An 11763-nucleotide genomic window follows, 5' to 3' on the forward strand; every position below is an offset into this window, starting at 1 on the left:
TGTTCAAATATTACCGCCAGTGGCTGTGCAATGACGTCAGCCAGTGCCTTCAGCACCCTCGGATGGAGCTCATCCGGGCCTGCAGACTTAAAGGCATCCAGTTCCTCCAAGTGACTCTGCACCATCTCAGGGTCTACGCATGGCAATCTGGTGCCTTGCTGCTGCCTCTCTACAATCCCAATGAGAGCCTTGTTCTGCCCCTCGCTTAGGAACACTGAGGCAAAGAACTCTTTGAGTTCAGCCTTGTCCCCCCTGTCTGTCACCAATTGCTTCTGCCCATTTAGCAGGGGTCCTATTCCACCCTGGGCCTTCCTTTTACTCCCTATATATCTAAAAAACATTTTTTTGTTATCCTTTACTTGGGATGCCATCCTCAGCTCCATGGTAGCTTTGGCCCGTCTAAGTGCGAGCAGAGGAGGTATACTCCTCTTTGGTAATCTCTCCCCGTTTCCACTTTTTATATGCTCCCCTTTTAGTCCGCAGGCTGCCCTGGATTTCTCTGGTCAGCCAAGGAAGCCTCCTGGCCCCTTTCCCTCTTTTTCCTCACATCGGGATCGTCTCCCCAGGTGTCCTGGGGCCAGCGCTGGTGGGGTGGTAGGAGTACAGGGGTCCCGGCTGGCAGGAGCTATATGGAGCCAGTCCAGCTCCCCGCTCTCCATGCTGGTGCAGCCCAACCCAGCTCTGCAGACCCCTGCCAGCCTGCGCCCTGCTCTGGGCCCCACTGGCGCTGGCCCTGGGACATTGGTCCCAAGATGGTGACCAGGGGGCGGGGCACCTGTGAAGGGGGGGGGCTGCCCCAGCGGCTACCCATAGGGCCCTTGACAGCTTGCTAAAACTGGGTAAGTGGCCCTCTGCCCAAAATAATTGCCCACCCCTGAACTAGGTGTTCCTAAATATCTGAACGTATTGAGAGTTACAGAGATGACTGGAAAATACGTGCAATTATGGAAATGGCAGTTATCCTGCACCAACTTGTGTTTTTGCACTTACTTATTTTACATTCTTTAAAATGCCAGAGAAGGCACTTCACAAAGTCTTTAGTGACTCTGTATTAATTTCCCGCACCCCCCCTTAATTTCCCCCCCCCCCCCCCCCCACCCCCAAAAAAAAATCCCTAAAATGAATGAAATAATGTCAAGCAAGGGAGGCATAGGGAACCTGGTTCAGGCCCTTTAGTTATTCAGGGTATCCTGTTACTTCCCATTGTGGTGATTTGCCCAAAATGGGGACAAAACATAGCAACATCATGATAGAAATAAGAAATGTATTGAAGATGCATCTTTTGTGGAGGATGGAACAATAATTCCTTAGAGGCAGCTATTCAAGGGTGTGCTTTAATACACAGTGAAAGGCTACAAGGAGAATCTGCCTGCTAAGGAGAGTTGGTAGCATCCTCAGGTGGGTTGAGGTTGTAGGAAATTGTCATTGTGAAAAAGTGTGTGCTCAGGTTGCTGGGGACATCCAGGAGATGTGTCCAAAAACTACAAAACCTGGAGCAAGTCTTCTGGCTTGCAGTGGAGATGTCCCAGGCTCTGGTGGAGGAGTGGGAGAGGTACAATATCAGCAGTGGCAAGCTGGATTACCATAACACACTCCTTGAGATTAGTCATTAGTATGTCAGCCTTGAGATTTTCCTATAAGTGGATTCTGCACCCTTTCTGGGATAGCAGGTAGCTGCACAGCATGAACAGCTGCAGTCCAAGAGAACTACCACTCTAGCAAAGGTGTTCCTTTAATTTTAAAATGCTTCATGTTCTGTTCAATAAATTAGAAGGAAAAGTATATACTCACTTTCAGAACACTTGTTCAGTCGCACATACCAACATCCATAGGCATGTGAGATGTTGCATGACCCCCTTCATGCCATTTCACAAAGTAGTTTGCTATGCAAAAGCTTCTGTGTCAGGGCTATTCTAAGTGTTTGTAGAAGGTAGCTGAAACCCTTAATGGTCAGTGTCTCTTGCTCCACATCTCATGCATCTCCTAAGAGCTCTTACTATTATGCTTTGCAAATATACAAAACAGCTGGCCTTCACCTTGCTTGTCATGTAGCTTTCTGACATTGAGTCTTCCTTAAGGACTTCCATCTGGCCTTCATTCTTACAAAGACATACTCTACATTCATGTGACAGCTTTTAAGCCCGTATTTGGAGCCAGATATTGTATATAAAGTTTCATTGGCTGAGGCAAAATTGGCTACGCAGGGTCACACAGAACCAGAGAATGCTTGCCCTGTTCAGATTAGTGGGGCTGTTCTGCAAGCAATCTGCCCTCCACCCCCTTGTTATGACAGATATTTAAGTTCTTGAATACTGTGGTCTGTATATCTTTCCACACCATTTGATTGCGATTTAAGTCAAGCTTTTTGTTTACCACTTCTTGCAACTAATGGAGAAGTCCTTCCTTTGTTTGTACCCGAATGCATGGTTGGGAAGGTGGAGGGGGGGACATATAGTGGAGACATGGGTGGTGTTAATTGCCTTCATAGTTCTGGAAACCTGTGTGCAGACCTTTCAATATTGTCCTGAGGACTGCCTGTACCAACAATTTCTTCATGGCAGTACATACCAAATACACAGAATTTCCAGGAATTTATTTACCCATGCCAAAGTGGTTGGTCATGAACCAGTATCAGTTAGGCTTTGCTAGTTTCCAGATGATTGTTGACATGAGCTTTTCTATAGAAGAGAATCCTCATGCTGATAATCTGTTTCCACATCTCTGGGGGCAGTACTGCTTAGATCTCTTGAAATGTAGCCACTTTGAAATTCTGATATCATTTATGGTCATCTCAAGTCAGCAGCACTTTCCCATCAGTATGAGCTTCTTTCCTTTGTCCAGTACCTTCAGTGCACAAAGTGCACTTGTATCAAACTGTACCACCTGTATTGGGTTGCATGGCATCCTTATTCTCCCAAAAGCCCTAGGGACCAATAAAGAGTAATTGTGAAAGATATAGCATGTGCTTTCTCTGAGATTTTTCTCTGCCTCTCTAGTCCATGGAATACCAGTCTGCAAGGAGGGACAGGCCAGTAGCTGACATAGAAGTAGCCTTAGTACAGGTGGAACAGTCGAACTACTGAGTAGTAAAAAGTGTGTGCGAGTGCTAAAGTGTCATAATTGGGAGAAGACCAATATTACTGTTTTCTAGGAATTTTTGAGGACTGATGTTGCATGAGAAGCCTTGGTAATTTTTTTTAACTGCTGTGTAACCAACAAAAGTAATAGTCCCAGATTTCAAGGTGTCTTGGCCCCAGCAAACTTCCAGTGCATGCTGTAATGTTTACCTCAGATGTTAAGTTGGTTTGTCTTGGTAAGAACTGCAGCTCTTGTGAAGTATCCTTAGTAGTACATCATGTCTGTTACAACTTTGGGGTAAATGTACCCTGTACTATGCACCAGTGTAAATTTCTCTGAAATGAACATTTTGTACTCTTAATATGGGGCCAAATATTTGAATATTGAATGTTACCTTTTATATCCATTTATCTACTCTGTGATCTCCATGCCTTCTGGGCAGTGAATAAGACAGTGGCCAGGTACAAATACTACATGATTATGTAGTTAAAGACTATCAAGAAGCTACATGCACCAGGTTGCTGAATTAAAGGGCAGTCTTAATTGTTATTTTTTTAATGTAAAACTTCTACTGAATCTTAGAAAGGAACATCATAATACATGCTCTTAGTGGTTGACTAGACAGCCATAATATTCTTTTTATAGATACATTCCTAATGCATACTTCATGTATATAATTCCTATTGCAAAGAAGGATGGATAACAATAGTTGATGTTGAAGGGTACTTACATGTATTATGATGTTCCTTTCTGAGATCCAGCAAAAGGTTTACATTTCAAAACTTCATATAGCAACTAGTTGTTTGTCCTTCTTGAAAAGTCCTTGCAATTCATTTTTCCCCAAATCCAACATAGTCTGCTATTGCTTGCCTTTGTAAATCTGTTATATTTGAAAATAAATTACCTTGCACAAAGCAAGCAATGTAGCAACAGGAGAACACTTAAGGAACTGAATTACTTAAATCCAGTCTTTACCTTTAATACAATAGGAGGTCTAAACTGGCTTTTAACCTTCCAGAATGATAAAATTACATTTCAGTCTGTGGTATTTCAATTAAATGTTTATTTCACAGTCTTTATCATTGTTTGCTTCATGCTTTCCTGCTACCACATATTTTAATCAAGTAATGATACTTGAATTATTAACAAAAATGGTGAAACTAAATTCAGAGATTGAAATGATAGGCAAGAATAACTTAAAAAAAATGGAAAAGCTGTTTGAAGAGGTCCCTATTCCTAATTCATATGGCCTAGATGCAGTTGCTTGACACTACATTTCGGGTTTTTTTTTTTTAATATAGAAATGTGGAAAATACACCAGCACTGCGCATTTTACTCAAGAGTAAGGAAAGTATAATGGATAATTATAAATAAGATCCTTTAAAAAATATATGGGATACCTCTCATGAGTGTTCTGTGGCATAGCTGGAATACCCAACCACTGAAAATGTTAACTTTGTTAGATAATGTTAAAATGTTTGTTAGCGAAGTCCTTTTAATGCCTGGAATATTGTATAGATAATGTTCATCAAAGTAAATTAAGTGCAATTGCATAGAATTACTTCTAAATGAACGGTTTCTTGGGTATCCCTTCTTCACATAAACCAAATAAGTCTATAATGATGTATCACTTGAACAAAGCTTCATAGGACTTTAAGCTGCAGTAATAATTAGTATAATCATATTTCATTTCTTTACTGTTTACCGGAGAGACAACTCTTGTGTTTCAGGTAGTGGAGAGCAATGCAATATTTTGCTTAAAAATACACAAGGAAATTGAGTATCATTTCAAATATGTTGAAGAGCAATGGAGAAAAAAATTTAGTCCTGGCACTCATGTTGTGTTAGGTAAGTGCTTTCTTTTCATTTTTAAGAAGCTGATTCTAAGCAGCAATCTGTTATTGCTTTTAGCCTATATAATGTATTTACACTAGTGTTAATGAAGAGTAAACACAGAGTAGAAACCATGAACAGTTTCCCAGGGAAAACTGCAGTAAGAATATACCAGTGTAGGTGCTGTGTCAATAGCTGCCTTTGGGTAACAATTTTCTCAATACAAGTAGCATATTACTTGCTCTGCTGCCACCTAAGGTTGATGAGCTGTAATAGTATTTAGCCTAGTAGCTACCAGAGAGACTGGTGTTCGTCTCCACCCTGGATCCTAGTGCAACTTAAATTGGTGTACAAAACTGATGTAAAATTTGCTGGTGCTAGTGCAAACCAGTTATATTTTAGCCCCTGAAAGACTTGAAGGCAGCAGTATTAAATGCAAATGTGTCTCTGAGAATCTTTATTAGACTAGAACTTCTGTATGTTTCTAGCAGAATTAGAGCATAACCAAACAAAAAGAACAGTACATCTTAACAGAATATAGTTAGGTAAGTAGATAGTTCAGTGAAGAAATGAGAGTAAATTCTCATAATCCTGGGATGCTTTTCAAATTAAAGATTCAAATCCAGGATGCTGTATTTATCATCTGAGCCTTTCGATAGGGTAGGATATAAATCTAAATAAATATCAAGGTTGTTGATAATGCATCATATATTTCAATAATTAAAAAAGGAATAAAAGACAACTTGCCACCTGTTCAAAAAAAATCAAAACAAAACTTCTTTGCTCCTTAATTTTTCACCTGCAGCTTTTCAGGCCATAGGTTAATATTATATTGTGGTTGTTAAAACCTCAGATTTACTTTCTGTAGTTATGACTTCATTAAAAGGCAACACATTAAAACCAAGAGCCTGGTTACTTGACAAGTCCTTGTTCCGTTTCTTCAGTACAGTTAATTTATCTCCATGCTCAGTAATGTATCCGTGTATGTAGGCTTCCAGTGCCATGTAAGACTAGTTTAAAAGCGAATCAGTTTATTTTGCTACTTGGTCTTATCTCTGGCTATTTTGACTCAGCCTGGAGCTCAATTTCTAGTACCCGACTTAGGGTCCAACAGTGTTATCTCCAATCTTCTACACAAGAGATGCATATAACTTCAACTTCTTTCTGGAACCAATAACAACATAGAATTAAATAAAAACCAAGAACACCCTAAATGTTTTTTGGAACCAAAAATAAAAATAACACTAAAAACACACCAGACGTTCTGTGATATAAGTGAAGATGTAAGGTGCAGGCAGAAGTGAGCTCCCAGCTGTAACTCGGAATGTTTTTCTGCAAACCATTCTGATTTTACAGTGTTACCCCAGACCAAACAGAAGTTCACTGTTGGTTCTAGGGGGAGGGGAATCTAGCTGCCCCCTGGGAGCTTGCAGCCAGGTTCCCATAGCAGTGGCCATGGCTTTGCCAGTGCTCCGTTTTCACAACGGGAGTGGGGAAAGGCAGTGGAGGGAGCTCGTTCTTAGGGCTACCCAGCTGGTGCTGAATGGTGGCATGGGTGAATTGGAGCCTCCCAATTTGAGGAGTGTTCTAATACACCTGCTTCACCCTTGGGGGAGATAGAGCCGAACAAAACAGACTGAACTGCCTCTGCTCCCCTTTCCCTCTCATTCTGAAAACAGCAGCAGGCTGGGAGCTCCACAAACAAGTTACAAAAGACGCTGCATTTTGAAACGTTTTCATATGATACCTCATGGAATAAGGGGTCACTTTCATCTGATTGGCCATGTTTGAAGGTGTCTGCAGCCGTGCATTTGGGCGTTTGATCACGGCTGTAGACTGCTTTCTGTGGCCATATCAAGCAAAAATTGTTGCTTCTGTCTTCACCTCAAATGAAGATACAAGAGGTTGTCCAGAAATGCAAAAAGGAAGTAGACCTTAGGTCAGAATACCAATAACTATGTTCTTCAATCCTCTGTAAGTAGTACAGGTTAGGGGAGCTTTAATTGTTGAGTAGCTGTTAGTGCATCTGTCACAAATCAGTGGGCTCTTCCAGCAGTGCTGATCTGTTAACTGCAAAGAGCAGTTTCTCACAAACCATTTTGGAATCACTAGTATCAGAATCAGGAATTCCTTTTGGTGCATATAGCTTTCTATCCTATGTAGATCTGAAGGGCTGCTTTCTTTTTGTGTTTCTCAACAACCTCCTTTTTTTCATATGACCTTCACTTAGATCACAGAACTTGTTTTCCAAATGTTTACCTTCACAATGAAATGAGCATATCTACATTTAGTAGTGCCTTGAAAACACTCGTGATCAAAACTCACTTGCCTGAAATGGTCAGGTATTTCTTCCTTGAACAGGTTTTATGTAAACTTGAAGTCAAATGAGCTGCTCAGTTGCCAGAGTTTTGTAAACCTGGAAAATAGATGCTTTTCCAAATACAGGACTTGGGAAATAATTTATCTTGCTCTCCCTAAAAATACAAGGGAGTATGGTCTCAACTAGGGAAAATAACAGATTCTTCTTTGGCCAGATTTCAAAGATCATGATAAGGGAAAATACTAGAGTGTGAGTGTGTGGTTTTATTTATATATTTATTTTTAAAGGGTACAAATATCCAGGTAGTTTCTTTGCAGTCTTGGAATTCCTACCATCAAAATCTGGAATTTCTTTCAGCATCTGCAGAGAAATTCCTTACTCTATCAAGCTTTTAGTTTATCTGTTTTTTTATTCCAGGGAGTTCATTAGGGAAAATGATCAAGAAAGAGTCCCGTTTTTAAGCTTAGCTGTCAAGTTCAAAGCAGCTTCTGAGACCATAATACGTTTCCCAGAAAACTCAAGACACTATTCCATTCATGTAGAAGGAGGTTACAAAAATAAGTTGAGGTACATAAAGTATCAACAGGCATGAGATCAGCAGTAACAAAACTCCTTTGATTTTTGTTTTTTTAAGAAAATATTCCAGCAAAAGGAAGGTTGGACTTCCAAATGTATTGCCAAAGTGGCACAATCTTGGGAGGGGAGTGAATATGCAAAGGAATAAAAGAAATCCCTTGAGTCATAGAGTCTAGTCCCCCATTATTGCAGGCAACCATATTATAGAATTCCTTTCATAAATGTATCAAGCTGCTGCTGCTTTTTGTCTTTTTTAAGGAGCCACTTCTTTGCTTTTGTTAGAAAGCTGTTTAAAAATCCGACTGCCCTAATGAATAGAAACTTTTTCGAATATCCCCCCTAAATTTATTCATGGCCAGTTTATATTTGTTTGTATTTTTGCCAACATTGTCTAAATAGTTATTTTCTCTCCAGGGCATTTACCTCCTGATATTTTTACACAACACAGCATCAAAATGATAACGTTCAAATTATAACTTCTTTGTGGGACATGCCTCAGCTGGATCTTTTGTCTTTTAGTCCACCAGAAAAATACTTTGTAATATGTAAATATGATGTATTGTGGCTTGCTTTCTCTTCCAGTTTCAACTGATGACTGCATGAAATACTTGGGAATTACTGATGCAACTTGTGTGGTACATTTCAGTTTTCCGTCCTCTCCAAGTGTCTTTGGTACACGCTTACACAGCATGTCTGATAACTTTCGAAGTGGCATAGAAAAGGTTTGATTTAACTCTCAAGATGTTTTAGTTCTGCTGGTTAACATTTAATTACTAATATGTTGCCGCATACTTAGTGGACGACATTTTAAAAACAAAAATATTCTTTCCTTTTTCTGAAGAGTTCTTTGAAAGATGACAAATTTACTAAAGCAAAATCGATCTTGTTGCTGACTGAAAGAAATGGATGCCACGCAGTTGGTGTGCTGCATTACTTGGAACACACAGATGCTAAAATTCCACCAGAATTGAGTGACTTTGCAGCTGGAGTGCTCAAAGCTAAAGAAGATATGAAACTAGCAAGGCCTCTTTGTCGTTATCTTAAAACACTTGGGGTTTGCAAGTAAGAAAATGCATAATCTATTCTAGCAGACTACTTAAAATAACTTGTGCAAAGAGCTATTTGCTTTGAATAATGGCTTTTTTCCCCCCAAAGTTTTGACAAAAGTTGTTTAATATTTGAGGAAAACTTGTCACGCCTCCCTAAGAGAGCAGGTTTTTAATAATGCGGCAGGTCTCTTGTTGGTTTCCCTTCGATATTGAAGGTGCTGCATAGTAATCTCCTTTCAAGTAAGTACCATATTTACTCAAAAACAAGAGGTGATTTTTATTAGTTCAGCATAGGAGGTGGGAGCCTCATCTTGGATTTAAATACTGGAGCTGCCATTGCCACAGTTGCTTGGCCACAGCTGGGTTAGTAGTGTGGTGATGGAGGGGGAAATGTTGCAGAGACAATGCAGTGTGCAACCCAGAGGGCACACTTGCGGAGTGTGCAGTGTGTGGCCCAGGGGAGTGCAAGGAAGACTGCAGCAGTGGCAGAGCTGCTGCAGTTCTAGCCCCAACCAGAGCCAAAGGTGCTGCTGCCATCACTACTATCTGGCTGGGGCCAGGCACCTTGTGCTCCATGCCCTGGGCCAGAGTCAGAGCTGCTACATTGGGTATGTGATGGCAGGGGGAAAGGCAGTGGGGAGTAGGAAGTGGGCAGACTGAGGGAGGGGGAGAAACACTGATGGGAGGGGGAAGGCAGGCAGCAGGGGTATAGGTTCTGATTGACACAGGTGTGGTGGGGCAAGTGGCATAGAGGCAGACCATATGCTCCCCCCTTATTGCTGTACCATTCCCCATCGCAGTGATGGGAGGGATTCGTTTAAGCCAGCTCACTAGTAATTAAATTCTCTATGTGAAAAATTATAACACATTTATGGTTTTCCATGCATATAATCTATTTATTGGGGACTTGTCTTTAACTTTGAGTCGTCTTGGATTCGAGTAAGTGTGATAACTTATTTTTTAAGCATTGGTATGAGGAAAATGGGGACTAAATTTTCTTTCATTTCAATTGTCTCTGTGTAGTATTTTCCCTAGCATACTGCTAATTTTACACTATGGATTTCTGTTATGATTAGGGACCTACCCAAATTGAGGTGGCAGATGGGCAATTTTGCAGGCTGATTGTGGTGCTGGTTGCCATTTTTTCAATCTTTTCATGGTGTCTCTTCCTCCGCCCTTTCCTCCTCACCACTGCTGATTGTCCAAGGGGATCTGGTGGCCCTGCCCGTCATCGCTGATTGGTAGAGAAGGCTGCCTTTCATGTGGACATGCCAATCAACGGTGGAGGTTGTGGCCACCATCTTGGCTGCTTCCCTTTGTGCTGGCAGCTCCTTCCCCCTTCACCCCCTGTGGACTGTGAGGCTGGGCCACAGTGTCCTCTGCAGCGTTTTATTTTTAGTAAGCTATCTTTCCCCCAGCAATTCTGTGCAGAATCGTGGGAACTGCCGTTTTTCACAGTTTCTGTGAAAATTGCGATTTGAGTAGGTCCCTAGTTGTGATGTTTCATAAATCAGAATACTCATCACAAATGTAATTTTGAGACTTGATATCAAAAACTCCTTGGAGGGTATATTGAAATGACTTATTCTTCTAATCTTTTGCTTAAAGTAAACCAAATTTATAACAATAAATGTCTGCTTCCTTCTAGCTATGATAGAGCATTTAATATGCACATGTGTTAATGAATGGTTCCTCCAGTTGTGTCCCAGCTCTTAGTTATGTAGCTTGTGACTACACTGGCAATATAGGTATATACAAACATAGGACTGGAAGGGGATTTAGGCCATAGAGTCTTCCTCATTCTCATTATCCAAAGTCACCATTTCATACCCTTTTCCACATCTCTGCTGTATTTGTAGTTTAGTGTGGATGCACCTGAACTAGCTTTAAACCAGCTAGTTTGGTTGCAGGTGATAGTCTTGTTGTAAGAATATGGAAATCAGCATGGGCTGCAAGATCTTCGTGAGAATCTGGGTAATTGAGAGACTAGTTTTATATTTAGCTTTGTGCTACCAGATATAGTCTGTTGCCAGTACCTGAACTAAGTTTTATGAAATCAGCTTGGGTATATCTCCATTATACTGTAGTCACATCAGTAACTGGGTTATAGCCAAACACTTATTGTGGCCTGTTAGGTGCTATCAAGATATAAGCAAATAATCCTCAGTTCTGAATTCCCCAATGCTGCTGTTGAGTTTCACATACTTCATAATAAAATAGAATATTCTTTCCATGAACAGCTGTTAATTTAAGAATAGGATTTTTTTCCAATAGTTTCTTGACTTAGCTTCTGAAATTTATGCTCATAAATTCTTGTTAATCTTTCACCTACTATTTCTCCTGAAATTGACAGATGACTCTATGGTCAAAAAGCACTTCAGTTTGCTGTCTTAAAAATTCAGGGGGGAGGATGGAATTGGCTTTGTTTATCCTTGTTAAGCCTTTTCCTCCTTTGTTGTGTTATAAATATGCAGGGATATGAGGATATGTCCAGATCGGCATCAAGTTAATTTACAAATAGATTTCCCTCCAAAGTCTTCAGATCAAATTAGATCAACGGCTGGATATGTCACAGTAAGTTACTAGACTTTTGTCTTGTTTTTAATGTCTAATATGCCAGTCTGATTGCTAGCAATCATTCTGGTATAATATGATTGTCAGTTCATAATATCAGTAGAATAACATACATTTTGAGCCCTTGGAACGACCCATTTTCCTTTCTGCTCTCTTCTAGCGGACTGCTTGCTTTTGCTCAGGAAAGTGAAAGTGATCGTTTCTCTTTACAACAAAGTTTACAAAAGATGGATGCAAAAATGTTCTCTGTTTTAGCATCATCTCACAGTCAATATAATAAACTTTATCAATTAGTTAGATATGGTACATCTTCCTCATCTGTAGGAGCTGCAG

General features: G+C 40.4%; 1 protein-coding gene across 1 annotated transcript in view; it reads left to right on the top strand.

Annotated features, from left to right (window-relative positions):
* The window catches only part of TDRD12 (tudor domain containing 12), an 83739-nt gene that overhangs the window by 46787 nt on the left and 25189 nt on the right, over nt 1–11763 (top strand). The window contains 4 exon segments of the mRNA XM_006016608.3: nt 4809–4926; nt 8390–8529; nt 8649–8869; nt 11331–11430. Of these exon segments, the coding sequence (XP_006016670.1) occupies nt 4809–4926; nt 8390–8529; nt 8649–8869; nt 11331–11430 (579 nt within the window).

The sequence above is a fragment of the Alligator sinensis genome, unplaced genomic scaffold (assembly GCF_000455745.1).
Source record: "Alligator sinensis unplaced genomic scaffold, ASM45574v1 scaffold170_1, whole genome shotgun sequence".
In the NCBI taxonomy this organism is placed as follows: Eukaryota; Metazoa; Chordata; order Crocodylia; family Alligatoridae; genus Alligator; species Alligator sinensis.